The sequence below is a fragment of the Cottoperca gobio genome, chromosome 9, assembly GCF_900634415.1.
Source record: "Cottoperca gobio chromosome 9, fCotGob3.1, whole genome shotgun sequence".
Lineage (NCBI taxonomy): Eukaryota > Metazoa > Chordata > Actinopteri > Perciformes > Bovichtidae > Cottoperca > Cottoperca gobio.
Window position 1 is genome coordinate 22,883,697 of NC_041363.1, and position 16,828 is coordinate 22,900,524.

The following is a 16,828-nucleotide window of genomic DNA, read 5'->3' on the forward strand; positions in this document are numbered from 1 at the left end:
ATGAAAGACCTTAGACTGGGAAAAGACAGCTTTGCTCGGGATTTAAGGAGCACTGTAAGAGTGTTGTCTTCACCCGACGGTAGCATTTGTTACATGACCAGCGGATATTTACTTTAATTAGAGGAAAGGTTATCAGGTTGTCTGATGACTTCACTTTAAAGTTAAGAGAATGTGATGACATGTTAAAAAAAAAAAAGCTTAAAGGCCTTATTTCCAAAATGTCATGTGGATGTGACACAACTCTTTATCATGATGCATTTCTCATGGAGGGGAAGTTACTGTCTTCCCAAAGAATGAAAGTTGGGTTGATGTCATGACATCCACAGTTTGTGAAGCAACAAGTAATTCCAGCTTCTTATTTCCTCAAGCTAGACTTTCTTCTCCAGTTGGATAAAACATAACCCACTGCATAACCCAGTGCACATCAAAAAGGAATCTCAGCAGGTTGGCGTTAGGGTCACGTATGGCTGACCTGTAGTTTTTGCAGTGCGTCGGTCACCCGTTTTGTTTTGTTTTTTCCACAAGCAAGGGACCATGGGCCTTCAACACAGGCACAATCCAAAACTTCAGTGCCAGTCGCAATTATTTGTATACATTTTTTTCCAGGAGATCATGGTTAAGTGTTAAGATTTGATGCATGCCAATTCCATTTTTTGTGCTGCCTCTGAGGCGCGAGCACGGCTACATACTCTTCGGACACTACAGACTACCTACCAACTTAGTTTTCTGCTCCGTTTTGTATTTCACACTGACTACTAGCAAACCTAGAGGAGTAAACATGAAGTCATATTGACTGGTGTCAAATAAATAGTTTAGTATGAGCTTTTTTGTCCAAATTGGACCACAAGTTTAACACAAGAGCAACAACAGGAGTCTTGTGGTTCATAATTGAGTTTAGCTTCTGAACTCAAATAATCTACCATTATAAAATCCTGTGGTTGGTACACTTTTGCTTTGATACCACAAACTTAACAAATAATAAAAGGATGTCTTGGTCTGGTTATTTGTTTAGAACTAGAACTCAACTGACAGCTTCCACACCAGCCTGAACCAAACGCAACAGAGGTTGTTTGGAAAACAACAAAACACCTAAAACAGTAATATCAGCCGGTGTCATGTTAAGTCCACAACATGTAAATTTTTGCACAGCCAAAGAGGTGGAGCCCCAGCCAGCCATAAGGTCAGAGTGCCTGGATCCTCACTGGGAATGTGTAGCGCAGCAGCTGTAGACACAACAGACTACTAACGCTCTAATCCCCGACTAGACCCTCAAACCAGTTCACACCATCTCACAGATAACAACTGTGCAACTCTGGCTTATCAGCATTTCCCCCAACATACTAGACAATCAGACAAATATTTAACAGCAAGTTTGATGTTATTCCATTTAACAATCAACTTTCAATACACGTATGTTCATAGTGGTTAATCGTATAGAAGAAGTCATTTAGTCGCATTTTTCCTGCGGTCTCTGGAAGTTATCGTGAGATAAGAGTTGCATTCAGTGGCAGCACAGAGCATGCAAATTACAAATAAAAGAAAATGTGCAACAGTTGTATGAGAAACTATTGTGCACTCACCTTCCTCACGGCTGAAAGGTCTCAAAGTTATTGTGTGATTGCATTTCCCCTCAGCTGCATCTTACAGACAGCTCCCAGTACAACCAGAGAAAAAAAGCCCAGAGAGAAATGAAGGATTAACATGGAGACGTCACCCTACGCTGCCTCACATGGCAGAGCAAGAGCCAATCACAACACAGCCGCTCAGACACCAAACACACTGTAACCCGACAATGCCAGCCAGTGAGGGAGTAACATGAGCAGCCTGGTGGCTAGTGGGCCGAGGCTCTGGGGTTCTCTCAGCCGTAAACGGTGGCATCCCCGGCAGGAGCCAAATTCAACAGCCTGTGGTGTGGAGGACAATGAAGGTGTGGAGAAATTGGGGGGTGTTTCCAATAACCCTTGGGTAAAAAGGCTGCACGAGCTTTTCTTGTAAAAGTATGCTTTACCTCTCAAGTGATACTTCACCCAAATGCTTTCTTTTGAGAGTGAAACATGCCACCGTCAAGGCTCGATTTGTTTTTTCAATAAATTAATTAATAGTGGCCTTTAGAGAATTAAAACTCATTCTCAAGAGAGACCGGTCAAGACACAACAGCAATAGGACACACAGTTACAGACGGACAGGACTTTGCTGTTCAGAAATAAGTTGCATAGACTCGCTTTAAGCTGGTAAAGGTTTGGGAACATTTTGTTTATCTCTTGCCATGTTTAGACTTCCATTGCATTAAGAGCTAGTAAAACTACCAAACGAAGCCAATGGTAAAGTATATAATTTCATAAACTTTTGGTAAACAAGGCTAGCATGCCACCTGATGAGCCTTTTGATAAGAGTTGAGTTCTGCCTAAATTGAATCAGATTCCCTTCATGTGGAATGCTTCAACTTCACAGACAAAGTCTGTGCATGCCTGCATAGCTGAAGGATTATCACAGTATCAATTGAGCCCTGAATTCTCTTTGCACCTGCCTTGTCCTGCTTAACGTACAAGAAACAGGCAGGATTCTTCACGCCTCCCTTTTCAGACGGCTTGCCTTTCATTCACAAGTAGTTCTGAAGGAATAATGAGAAGCTGAGGGTGAGCTGCTTCTACTCAACTGACACTTCCCTCTGACAAAAGGTAGACGTGGAAGTTTTGTAAATACAAATTACTGATCTCCATCATTTCTGCATCACTTCAAATTCACTGAGGTCGCCGAGTACACAGACAGAGACAGCTTTAAGTACTGTGGACGTCTAGTTAGGATAAATGGAGCAGTAACAGGACAGCTGGTTTAATCCCTGCCGGTCCATGATACTCACTTAGTACACAATGCACAAGTTCTGCACAATAGGAATGCACTCAAACGCATCTAAAACTATTTAAAAAGATGCCGATATTCGCCTTTTTGACTGCAGTCAGTGTTGCATCAACTTTGTGCTGGCTAAATGTTGTTTTAGTCATTTGTGGTTGGACTCGGACATGGCATACACAGCAGAGAAGAAGAAGCCACTCGCTGGAAACGACCGGCATGACGCGAGGGCACACTCATGTGTGGTTTGTTTACAAATAGAAATTAAAGAAAATGTCTGACTCATGGAATTATTACACCGTCTCGGAGAAAGATTAATGAAATCTAGTCTGTCAGAGAAATAATGGGCTCTGTTTTCCAGCAATATGTGCTCCGTACACCAGCACGGACAGTGAGCGGCTGTTCAGCTCCAAGTCTCACATCTTGGATGAGAAGAGAAATAAGATGAGCTGCAACAAGGTAGAGATGCTTACAGTATCTTTAGTAATTAGTATAGGTACTTGTATAGCAGGCTTTAGAAGCGGTTATTAAAAAAAAAACATACAGAAAAAATCTTTCAATTAAACACTTAAAACACCAAATTTATTGTAATGAAGGAATATTGTTACCCAAGTGCAATGGTATGGCTTTTACGTTTTTTTCCAAATAGTTACCCTGAGAACAGTCCTATCCCATGGTGGCCTAACACTCAAACTCCTGTACCCCCCCGAGGTTAACCCCGTTAGCACTGTCAGCACAGCAGCTAACGGCTCAGTCATGTCCATGTTGAGAGCCATGTGGAGGCAATCCCATCCCAGTCTCTGACTCATAGATATGCTCTGAATGTTGTACATTTCCCCTTTAAGCCATTACATTTGAGGGGTCTTTTCCAAGTGTTGCGTTTTTTCAACAGCGTTGTATTGAGAAGTAAATAAAGAAATCAGATCTTAAAACTAAAAGTGAAGATCGCTTTCCCTTCTCCGTGCACCTTGGCAGGAGGTGAAGTTGTACAAAATCAATAGAGTATAAGCCAATATCTCAACAGAGCCTTCAGCATTGAAGAAAAGTGAAATTCATCTGCATTTGTCTTCAAGCATGGGTAAGGCAGTGAAAGATAATCGTCGTGCCTCAACACATTCAGTTTCTCTGCCACTCCTCCCATTGTGGTCAAATATCAAAACAATAATTTACAGCAAGCCTCGTCAAGCAGTGAGACTTTTCTTTTCAGTGTGTAATTAACTGGTTTTGCAGGATTAACCCATTAGCTTTAGCAGAGATCAGAGTAAAGTACAAAGTCATGGCCACTACAAGCACGGTTGACAATGAAACTCTTCATAAGAGATATGCTAACTCCGAAAAAGAAAAAAGCTTTCCAAGAAATGTTTATGAAAAGGTAGGTCAAATAATATCTACTCAGTAAACAACTTAGTAGGTATTCATGAGGAAACTCGTATGCAAAAGTTGGGGAAATGGCTCAAGAACCACGATTCAGTTGAGACCCGGGGAAGAAAAGCCTCATTCAAACTAAATTAATGTCAATTATCCCTACCGATCGTCTTTGATACAAATGGCACATGATGACTGGGAGGAGGCATGAATGAAAGAAAGGGATTAACATACCAAGAAACAAAACTTTGTTGAAGCACACTTCACGGTTTAGCCGAGGTTAATCCCAGCTTCACAGAGAAATACTCATTTATGATCACCACAACAATTTACCTCCCCACAGAAATCTCACACAAGTTGAAGCATGCAGGACCGTCACCTCTAACAATTCTTCAAGTGGTTAAAATGACAGGATCCTCACAAAGATGGAAGGCCATAGAGGGAACATAGATGGGAACATTTCAGTCAAGAATATTGTGATATTTAATTAGAGTGTTGCACACTCGTCTGTCTGTTATTCTGTAATGCCTCAGTGACTGTAGGTGGTGCACCAGCTAAAATGCAGGTTTGCAATAATTTAAATTAACTCAGTCCACAACCCTCAGCAGACGCCACTGACGGGGACTTCAGCTCTACAGGCCTTAAGGGCAGAAGAGGTTATCAAGCCTACCATCAGCAAGACAACAGCTTCCTCTCATAAAGCTATAATTAGACACAAAACGAGCACTAGAGCCATAAAAAAAGCCAGAGTGAAAGTAGGGAAGTTTGAAAATTCGGTTCATAAAACAAACATTTCTAAACAGTCTTCTTGCATTGCACTATATTACACCTACAGTATCTTTAAGGATCATACTTAAAGTCTATAGCCACATTAGCGGCCCTGTGGGTGGATGGAAAATGGACAGACTACTTTTTTAGGTCAACTGAATTTGACCTAATTTGGCACCAGGAAGAAGAGTTTAAGAGAGAAGTTCAACATTTTGGGAAATACTTATTTATTTTCTAACCGAGAGTTAGATAACACTCGTCTGTACGCTAAATGTGATGCTGACTTAGCTTAAATACAGCCAAGCTAGCGGTTTCTCACAGTTTCCGATGTCCAACGGTAACAGAATCCACCTCCCAGCACATCTAAAGCTCACCAACTAACACATGTTAGTTGGTGAGCACATCTCGTGTTTAATCAATACAAAAACATGTAGTGAAATGATAAATGGCCATTTTACAGGGTTCTTATTTCTTCACCAGGTCCAGTAACTTTGTGGAGTCTCCATCGGTTATCCAGACCAAGAAATCTCTCGAAAATGTAAACTGTAGTGAAATTATTAATCTCAAAAGATTTCTATTCTGATAAAATGTACTTTATTGTCTGTTAAGTCACATACCTTCGCCGAATGAGGCAACACAAATTGAGCTTATGGTCCACTGATAAAAGCCCTTTCATGTAATTAAAAACTGGGCATCTGTGGAGACATTCCCAGGAAGAAAATAAATCACAAGCTATTACAGAGCCTTCTATGCAATACTTGTGATCAATGAGCGCACACAAATGTCTCCCAATCGATCTCTGACTCTGTTAAGCCTCTAAACTCCAGCAAGCACAGATTTAAAAAAGATTTTTAAGCACTTCTGCCAGAGCTTTGATCAGTCCAATAATGACTTCCTAGTAAATTCGCAAACAATGCGAGGTTGTGGCCTGGCAGCTGCCCCAGGCCCCTGCAAATCTTTTAGGAGGATTCCTTGAAGCTTGGCTTTTCTTTTTATTAGTCCTCCATGTAAACTCTGCTGTGCTGGCGGCCTTGTTGTTTTAGACTTCACATGTTTATACCTAGAGGCTACTTATGTGATCTCCAATTGTATCTTATATCTCAATAAACAGATTTAACTTTTGTCAAATGTGTACTTTTTCCTACAGTTCTCAGTGAGATTTGGTTTTTGCAGTGAGCTCCAATTGTTTTGTTTCAGTGGATCTTCTGTTCAAAGTAGTTTTGATCTTGTAATAACAGGGCAGTCCCTGAGGCTCATGTAAGTCTTCATCCCACACTTAAAGATCTGAACAGCTGTATCAACTCCCTTCACCTCCGCAGTCTAACACGGACACCAGTGAGAGTGGAGGACAGAAAAAAAAAAAAAAAAAAAAATCATCTTTTCAAGTTAAGGCAGCCAAGAAAACAGTATTTTAAGCACTAAAAACATGCAAGACAAGGGCAAATGGGACAGAAGCAAGCACAGATGTTCGACCAAAACTAAAATTACAACTCAGCATTCCCTCTACATAAAATTACAGAGGAAACACTACGGCGAGGATTCCACAAAAACAGTACAGCTGCAAGAAAAGCAGGGTCAGAATTGACATGCAACCCACTCAGACGGGGCAGTGGAGTGGAAGTCATTTTCTCTAAACAAACACTGGAGGGATGAGAGTCATAATCACAGGGAGGTGGACGCTGGGTGGGGGGGTTGACACATCTGAGCAGAGGAGGCCCAGCTTTGATCTTGTGGACAGAAGGGTTGTCTCACTAAGGTGTTAATTGAGAGACCTCTGCCATATGTCCACATAGGCTGACTGACCAACCCTGATGATGTGGACTCAGAGCGCCGCTAAGCCTGATGTACCAACCGACGCCAGGCTGTGCTTCCACCCGATCTGCTTACACGTTAGCGGGAAAATCAGTGAGAGGCTGTGGAATGCTCTGGGTGTTGCTGCAGGACATGCACAATGTACAGATTTTAACGCTAAGCTTGTTACAGTACGAACAAGCTAAGAAATGGCAGTGAAATAAGTGAGAGGCACGTGTGACCACACGCTAAAGCAATGTGATGCTAATAAATAGTTCCTCTGAACACCATTAATTATCTGATATTTCACAACAAACAAAAAAAACTTTATATACAAGTATACAATAAACATAACGGACAACTATGGCTAAATGTTAAAAAGACATTACTTTGACAGCAATATGTCAGAAAAAGTCAAATACTGCCATGCAGTGTTTTCAAGTTATTCAGTCTCCAGAATGTGCAGACAGATGGACAGACAGACAACATACTGACGTCTTGCTTTGGGTGTAGCAAAACAAGACTAAGCTGCTGGTTGCAGTGTCCAAAACAAAACTTTTTGGCTCTCCTGCAGAGGACAAATGTAATACAGTTGAAGACAACAGCCCTGCAGAAAATCCTATCTTCATGAAGATTTAATGTTCACTTCTTGTTGAAACTCTTATATTATTGTCATTTTGGAGGCTGCAGTTTGCGCTGCCTTTGAAATGTATAACTTTATACCGAGAGGTGTTTCTCATGATCTAAAAAGGATTTTATATTTTGTCTCTACACGTGTTCATTGCCCTTTTGTGTAAAGAATTAGGTGTTGTTTAAACTTACTTACATGGCTGAAATCAGTGGATAAGCTTTTTAAGCAAGTGTGTAGTACTCGTGTAGATCTGGGATTTTACATGAGGTCAGGAGAACGTTTTTTATAACTTACATTTTGTAAGCAACATGTTTGATTAGGATGATAGCACTGTGTTTTCATGGCTAAATAAATTAAACCATAAACTATTGGCAGAAATTAAGACAGTTAAATTGCCATTGAGTTTAGCACCTGGGAAATAGGATTTATTAAAAAATAAAAATCCCAAAATTGACTTGACAAAAGATCACCAGGTTCACCAAAGCCACAGCAGGTTGGCACTTTTATGTCTGAAGGAATGCTTTGTTTGGTCTCCTTCGATGAAAGCTCCGTCTGTAATCTGTATTCTTATTATACCCAAGTGTAGAAAAATGGATTCAGGGATATGCCCAAAAGTGCCACACTGGAAGCCGAAGAATTTCATTAAACTGATGTCACAGAGCACATATTCTTCCCCTTGACATATCAATTCAGTGCTTTATCGCTAAAGAAAAGTGGGAAAGCCTCAGAGCCCAGAGATGAAGAGCCCTCTATATGACCCCAGCTCTCCACCAGCACAATAGGGACCACCATCCAGGTCTATATCCCTCCCATTCTTCCTAAAATGCTTTAGCAGAGCTTTCATCTGCCTGCTTCAACCTCTGGCAGTAAGAAAATAGGTAGTGGCATGCCAAATCAGAAGACTTAACTCTGCAGTGTGGTTTGGAGGCTGGATATGACCAACAATACTGCATCAACATTTCAAACGTTGAAGACAGCCCACAAAGAAAATTATTCTTTAAGAGGCTTGAGTTCAGGGTGTTTGGAACCTGCAAATCTATTGGTGGGACCTGATTTAAGCTGTTAATGCATGGTTAAAAATGAGTCAGCGTGGGTCATATAATGGTGAGGGATTAGTAAAATCACATGAGAGAGATTGGTCAATGTTCAAAAACGCTCTCAAAAGCAAATAATAAATAATAAAAGAGGAGACTCTACACGTTACATCTTGAACGAATAAGCAAACGTTCCCACAGTCCCCTGCACTTGGAGCTCAAAGTTCAGCATGTGTGATTCTTCCAACACTTCCATGACACCTGTGACTGTCTGGCGGGAACAAGCTTTGTTTGGTCGGGGTGAATACACCAGATTACCATAAGGAGAAGGTACAACAAACACCATATGACTTTAAACATAATCCTGCTTAACCAGCAGCGCTTCATAGGATTGTCTGGTCTGGTCGCTGCAGGACCACCTGACCCAGAACATGCATCGAGGACACATTGAGCTGATCCAATTTACCAAAGAAAACACTTGTACGCGCTTTTATTGACAAAAATAGCAACAAAAAGCTTGAATGCTTTAAGGACGATGAAGTTAGTATATCAGAAGCTCTCCGCGACTGCAAAGCGTTTAACTTACCCGACGCCAAATGTCTCCACACGCTGTTTTTGGACTTGAATGCAACACCTCCTCTCTGCTTGCCCTTGGAGTTAAATTCTTGGAGGACAAATCGTCCAGTTGAGGTAGTAACTTAACGTAAAACTTCAACAAGGTTATACTTCAGCCCCGTGGCACACAGCATGTCCCGTCTGCACCACCACCAGCAGCCTCTTTGTACTTATCCGCCTCAGCAGCGAGTCGTTCAGCCGCGGTCATGCGCAGTCGCTGCCCCCCTGATTGTGTTGCTATGACTGAGTGCTAAAGCTACAGGTGTAGCTTGCTTACCTGCTGCAAGGATGGCCTACTTTTTTACTGTCATAATATTTACTCTGTAGCTTTCCTGGTGAAAAGTTAAAGCAGTTGTACTTCCATGCTAGCTGAAAACGAGCTACCATAGTTTTTTGTTAACTAATCTAAAGACTATTTAAGTGATTCTGGTTCATGTTCACTTTATCTAACCAGTGAGCAAGAAGTCGAGACATTATTTGCTTTAAGGAGACTATAATACCTGTTAATTGAATAGTAACATTACAGATTTTTAGCCAGTAAATATGTTTGAGACTTTTATGTAGTGACAGTTAACAGTTAATCTTCCGCAAAAAAATATAGTTCTTGGAATCTTAAATGGGGAGGTTTTCTTGTGGCGCATTAATATGAATGTGTCTTAATTGTCACAGTGAAGTCAAGTGCAGATTTTTGTGTGGCTCAGTTTCTGTGATTGCTCAGTTTAATGTCATGTAATATTTGATAATTCAAAAAAAACATACACGTGAAGCTATAAAGTTAATATTTGAAAGATATTCTAGGGTACCAAAACACACCTGCAGTTTAATTGGGACAGAGCAAAGAGTCAGCGTCCCTCGCGAGGTTGACTGGCCAAGGACCGCCATCTTGTGGTGTTTTAACAGCATTTTTCTACACCTTTTAAAAAATGTCACTGTGATAATAGTATGAAAAGTTTATATATAGGCATTAACCTATTTGTGGTTTTACTTCACTACAAGCAGTGGTGGGAAGTACATTTACTCAAGCACTGCATTTGAGTACACTTTTGAGGTACTTGTACTTTACTTTAGTGTTTCCATTTTATGGTTGGCTACTTTGTCCACTAGGCCTACATTTTTTCATACTTTAAGTAGGCTATATTGTAAATACTTTTTAACTTTATCGTAAGTAAAGTTTTGAATGCATGACATTTAGGCTACTTGTTACCGAGTATTTTACACTGTGGTATGCCTACTTTTACTTAAGTACAATATCTGAGTACTTCTTCCACTACAAGCTAATACCTAAAGCTTAATCATAAAACAATATACTGAAAGAACAACATATGTAATGTTATTAAGCATTTTGGTGACCATGTAATTAATTACATAGAGATGGTTTGAGGCTAACACCTAGACTTTAAAGTCAGGACCTATATAATGGGTCATGTAGCAGATTAATGAGCCTTTCCAGTAAAGAATCAAATGTAGGATGAAGTCTATGTTTTCCTCATGCTCTTCATTTTTTTTAAGTTTAATTGAGATTAAATAACCTTTTTTATTAGAGATCAGGCCTAGACAGACAGACACAGACAGACCTGGGACAAAAAACTTTCAGAATTAAACATTATGAAACTGTTTAAGCAAACAATCAAACCTCCTGCCTTGGGCAACGACAGTTTGGATTCGAGCATGACAACACTATCATTTCATCATTAGTTTGTACAAAACGGGTAGTGTTTCCAGAGGGGCCACACCTCTCGTGCCGCTCTGGATTGGCCCGTCATGTCTTCACCCTCTAATCCAGTTCCGCGTTGCAGAGCATTTAAATCCTGAAGCATTTCCGGCAACTTCCACTCTCTCAGGCTGCAGGAGAGCATCTGCCACAATGACTGACCAAGCAGTCTTCGACACCAACGTAGTGACCATGACCCGGTTCGTTATGGAGGAGGGCAGGAAGGCGAAAGGCACCGGGGAGCTCACAACGCTGCTCAACTCGCTGTGCACGGCTGTGAAGGCTATCTCCAGCGCTGTGCGAAAAGCTGGGATCGCCCACCTGTGAGTAAACACTTCTCTCTGAGTAGATATCATTTTTGTTTATAAAGTACCACAGTTCTTACAGAGCCATGCAGCCATCCACGCTGGCACAAACTGAGCAGGAGTTTCAGGTTCTCTGTGCGCCAATCAGGAAGCGCATACCTGAGATGACCACGCCTCCTTAGTCCACATGCAATTTATTGCAACAACAAATATTTAGTGTTGGTTATTATGTGCAGCCTTGTTGCCTGGGTCTATTGGAGAAATCCATGTATGTCTGCTTTACCACCGCTTTATTTCCTTGTCCTGTCTTTTTGTTGTCATTCTCTCCATAATTTTGAATGACTGTTTTTTAATAGTTTGTATTTGTGCTTATTATATCAATACTTTGTGCTGTGTTGGTCTACTTTAACTCTGTTTTACTGATGCTACCTTGCAGTGTCTTTTCTGGTAGGTTAAGAAAAGTATCTATTGCAAAAAAGACATATTCTCTTAATATAAACGTAGATTTTATAATTTTGTATTTGTTGTATTGTTTTCATGTGACCTACATGAGCAGAAATCTTTTTCATGCACTAGACTCTTGTGGCTGATTATTCAGACTTCACTTGAGTGGTCTGTGTAGTGCTTTACTCAATCACCAACTCACCACTCCACTTGAGAAATGCAGTGTCATGCGTCACTTGCAGGTTTTCTTTTTTCCTTCCTCTTAACGGGAGACTCTCGTTATCATGATTTTATTCCTTATGAAGTGAGATTTTTATCACTGAAATTCCTTTTTTAATACCAGTTTTCAGTTTCATGACTTTTCCCCCTCACTGTAACTGTTTTTATCGCTCATGTCTCCTCAGTTATGGCATTGCTGGCGGCACCAATGTGACTGGTGACCAGGTGAAGAAGCTGGACATTCTGTCCAACGATCTGATCATCAACATGATCAAGTCGTCCTTCACCTCCTGTGTGCTGGTGTCTGAGGAGAACGAGAAAGCTATTATTATAGAGCCAGAAACGAGGGTGAGTGTGACCGGTGGAGAAAGAATTGTCTTTGATTTGAAATGCTGAAACAAAACTTGGGATATTGTGCTGCACCTGAGGCTGTTTGAGGTTTCTTTAGACCCTTGGGAAAACTTGCGCTCATTTATTTGAGATCTCACTCCTTGAATGACGGGTCAGCAGACTAAAACGGGATCATCTCGTTTTCTCTGGGTGTTTCAGATCTGTTCCTGATGGGATCTTATCCCATACAACTGGTTTAGTAAGAAAAAGTTTGGGTTTCAGTTCCTGTTATATTAAAGTACTTTTCTTTACTTGCACAGCAATTATAAAACTTGTATTTAATTGTTACAGGTAGGGACAGTTAAAGGTTCCCTGTGTAGTTTCAGACTTATTTGTTTGTCTCCTGCACGCCCACAAGGAAGCAAATGCACATTACTGTCAATGGTGTCACACTAAACCACTGATGTATGTGGTGGCAATAGTGCCAAGCAATGTAGCAATGCACCAACAAAAGACAGGGAAGAAGAAAAAGACTGCCAGCTAGTACATATACGTATATGTAAACTTACCTTTTTGTTTGTTTCCAAGAAGGAAAAAAAACTCCACTCTTCTTCTCTTCCAGGGCAAATACATTGTTTGCTTCGATCCATTGGACGGCTCCTCCAACATCGACTGTCTCGTCTCCATCGGGACCATCTTTGGCATCTACAAAAAGGTACTAACGCAGGTTAAAATCCCCATGATGTGTTTTTGTCTAAACAGATCACTCCTTGTTTATGAGAGACAAAAATGTGAAAACTTGCATGAATAAAGAAATGTAAGTGTAGTGGGCTTCACTGGTGTTGGCTAACTTTGTTCCACGACAGCTGGAATGATAAATGAATGATGACAGTAGTGTGTACTGTTTCCCTCAGACCACAGATGATGAGCCCTGTGAGAAGGACGCCCTGCAGCCTGGCAGGACCCTTGTGGCGGCAGGCTACGCCCTCTACTGGCAGCGCCACCATGATGGTGATCTCCACCGGCCAGGGAGTCAACTGCTTCATGCTCGACCCAGTTAGTGCTCTCTTGAAGGCCCAGTCTTTCACGTTAAAATAAATCTTGATGTTTTTTTTTACTGAGGGTTGTTGCCTTTTGCTCATCAGGCAATTGGTGAATTTATCCTGGTTGATCGAGACGTGAAGATCAAGAAGCGAGGCAAGATTTACAGCTTGAACGAAGGTTACGCGAAGTACTTTGACCCCGCTGTCACAGAGTACCTGCAGAAGAAGAAGTTCCCTCAGGTAAGACTGACGTGGGGCCGTGTGTGTGGGGACAGCTTCAAGCATAGTAGCGTTTCTGTATGTGTATATATTATTAATCGGGGACAGTGGACATTAATCAACATGCATTAAGTTTAAGTAGCGTTCTAATGCAACATTTTAAATGGCTGTAGGATGGCAGTGAGCCCTACGTCGCCCGTTACATTGGCTCCATGGTGGCAGATGTCCACCGAACGCTGGTGTATGGAGGCATCTTTTTATACCCAGGAAATGTGAAGAGCCCCCAAGGAAAGGTAAGCAACCACTGCTGCGTTCTGCTGCGCCCACACAAATCAAACTCTGGAGCAAATGTTCCATGTTAAAACAAAGTGAATGATACAAATTTAGCAAATGCAGCCATGTATAAGTAAGTGTACGGATGTTGTAGAAAGACATGAACCTCCACTGTGAAAGTTGCATGTTAACATGGTGAGATCTGCCTCCTGCAGTTTACACGCATGTGAACAGGCTTAAAGGATAAGGCCGCTGATGTTGCACTCTATTGTTGTCAGTAAATCCCATGAAAAGACTCAAACCAACAATGTGTTAGTCTGTCCCTCAACACTTCCTGATTTCTCAAGCCTGTCTGTTGCTCTTACTGAAGACACACATTTTAAAATACAGGTGATCTCAGGCTTTGGCTACACAGATGATCCTATCAAAATAGGATCATTTTTATTGCGGGCTTTTGATCTTGCGTTGGATTTCCCATCAAAAACAGATTCAGTGTCACTTGTGACATGAGAGCAAACTGAAGAAAGTGTCACAATGTTGTGTCTTTACTCGCCACATCCTTCCATTGTTTGCAAGGTTGAGCTAAACCTGATGTCGTCACATTTTAAAAGGGTAGAAAGCACCTGACTTATAATGACAGAGGGTGCAGTGGGTGTTTTTTAAAGTGCAGAGACATAAGAATAAAATTGTTTTTAAATAAGTCCCAGTCCACAAACAAAGATGCTCTTTGCACTCAGTGGCCGCAACAAATGCAAACGTGAATGATAAAAGTTAACTTGCTATTATACTCAGGACAAACATTAGATTTACTTCATACAATTTACAGATTAAAAAACTAAACTAATAAAAAAAAATTTTTTTAAATGCAATAAAACAGGAGAAAATATTTAAATAAAATAATGAAGGCAACAAAAACAACTTCATCAATGCAAGATTTAAAAGAGAAGTCTTGAGATGTAACGTTTCATATTGAATATTTATGGGCAGATTGTGTTCGATCCTTACATTGTTTTTGTCTTAAAGGAAAGGTTCACTAGTTTTCAAGTCTTAAAACAATAGTCAGGTGCCCATATGAACGTTGAAACTGTTTGTCTTCCTGTAATCTTTCCTCATTAGGAAGTGAACTTTTGATGGTGACGAAAAAACAGTTTCAATGTAAACCTGACTACTAACTTAAAAGTCGAGTTGTGACCATTTTTAGGCGACAAAAATGTTAAAATTAACTTTCATGAACACTGTAAAAGAGTTCAAAATCTAAGACAAAAACAGGAACAACACTCGGACTGGACAACGTTGTGTGGTAGCGACCTGTCGATCACAAGGTAGCCCCGCCCTAAAGCATACCCTGCTTTATCGTCTATTTTACTTTAAATGTGACCATAATTTACTAAATAAACATCCTGCTTTATTGTACTTTAATGTATTGATTGAGACCTCATTAGGGAAAATGTTTACTGGGGTAATGAATCAAGTGAGTAGGGTAATTTTTCTATCATAGACTTCTATACAACTGGACCTGTTTTTGCTGCAGGTGGAGTCGCTCCCTGCTGGTCGTTAAAGAGAACGCAGGTTTAAGGCACTTCCCCATTGGCTTCAATTTTCAGATCCGGAGGTTGCCTCTTGCCTTTTACTGTTAATAGATTTAATTCTGCAGCAGTGGCTAGCAGTATAATAGTAAAGGATGGAGAGACAGTCGACTGAGTATGAAAGTGCTGAACCATCCATAGATGTATCGATTATAATATAAAACTAAATTCCTCTTCTCTCTTCCTCCAAAGCTGCGACTGCTGTACGAAGGTAACCCCATGGCCTTCATCATGGAGCAGGCAGGCGGCATGGCCTCCAACGGCTTCGAGCCCATTTTGGACATGCAGCCCGATAGCATCCACCAGCGGGCTCCCGTGGCTATGGGCTCCTCCGAGGACGTCCTGGAGTACGTCGCCATCTGCCAGAAACATGGCAAGAAGAAGTGAGACCGCACAGACTCCCTCTCACAACCTTCCCTGTGCAGCAAAAACCTTGTAACTGCAAACTGGAAGTCTGCCTCCTTTTTAAACTCGATGCAAATGCATTTTTATGACATTTTGTGGAGTTTGAAATGGTTTCTTATAACAGAGAATGTCAGGGGATTTCCTCAGTTAAAACACAAATGTGTAGTTATAAGGTTTTTAATGCCAAACCAGCAATGTTCATGTTCTGCTGACGGATAATAGATGGAAGGTGGTTCAATGCAAAGCATGAAAACTGTACCATGAGCTCAATTACACAAAAACTCATTCCACAAAAAACTACCAAAGACCAAATGTGCCAAACAGTCAAATGCACTTAAATAAAAGCAGAAGCCTTCCTCCTGTTTACCTCCAGTTGTGCCTTTTTGAATAAGAACGAACATGTGTCATGTGAAGGACCAAATATAAACCTCTGCAAACAAACCATGATGCCTTTTTATTATGTGAACAACTTCTGTTTGGAATGAAGTCTCTCAATAAATACAAATCAGTGTTTTGAAATATGTGTCGCATCTTCTCACGAACATGCAGTTTGTATATTCATTGAGAATTTGAAACTAAAGTGTTTTTTTGGTTTTTTTTTAAGAACTCTTAAACATTCAGCCTTTTATATACATTACAGCTCAAAAGCCTGGAATCCGCTCAACTGGATTTTTACAGTCAGATGGCCGAGAGGATGCTTTTAGGATGCAAAAAGTCACAACAGGACGGACGAATCACAGTTTAAACCTGTTCAATGTAACCACTGAGTAGAGGCAGAGGGCCCAAAGAAAACCGCTTCCCTGAATGTTTAGAGCCAGATTGCATTGTGGTTCAATAATGATAGTGGGTCACTTACACTCCTCCCTGTCTTGCTACACTGTGGGGACATCGAATAAATAGAAGGTTGAATCATTTAATTATTTTGGGGTCAAAACTATTTGAAATGTATATAATACATTTGGTGTTTGAATTAGAATAAGCAAAGACTAGAGAAAATAAATTGACTAAAAATAAAGTCATTGCGTTTTAGAAATTAAAAATCTGTAAGATATACTATCAACAAAGGTTAAGAGATACTTTATCCAGCGAGGTCGACCTTTGAGCTAAAGGTCAGTCGAAGCTCACAGAGCCCAATTGACCTTTAAAGCTTCGTTGAGCTGCTGTTGTGCTAAAACCTCCCAACTGAGTCTGCTTTTACTCTCTTCATAATAAACTCACATCTTTCTCCCTCTCAGTCTT

General features: G+C 40.7%; 2 protein-coding genes across 2 annotated transcripts in view; one reads left to right on the top strand and one right to left on the bottom strand.

Moving 5' to 3' along the window:
- Positions 1 to 9,263, bottom strand: part of kank1a (KN motif and ankyrin repeat domains 1a) — a 60,783-nt gene extending 51,520 nt beyond the window's left edge. Inside the window, 1 exon segment of the mRNA XM_029439661.1 lies at positions 9,026 to 9,263. The gene's annotated coding sequence lies outside the window, so the exon portion shown is untranslated.
- A 1,555-nt stretch (positions 9,264 to 10,818) lies between these two features.
- Positions 10,819 to 16,152, top strand: fbp1a (fructose-1,6-bisphosphatase 1a). The gene is given in 8 exon segments (XM_029440471.1): positions 10,819 to 11,088; positions 11,919 to 12,081; positions 12,686 to 12,778; positions 12,978 to 13,055; positions 13,057 to 13,119; positions 13,209 to 13,346; positions 13,499 to 13,618; positions 15,377 to 16,152. Coding segments are annotated over 8 exon segments (1,020 nt in total). The 5' UTR covers positions 10,819 to 10,918; the 3' UTR covers positions 15,572 to 16,152.
- Positions 16,153 to 16,828: the final 676 nt, after the last annotated feature.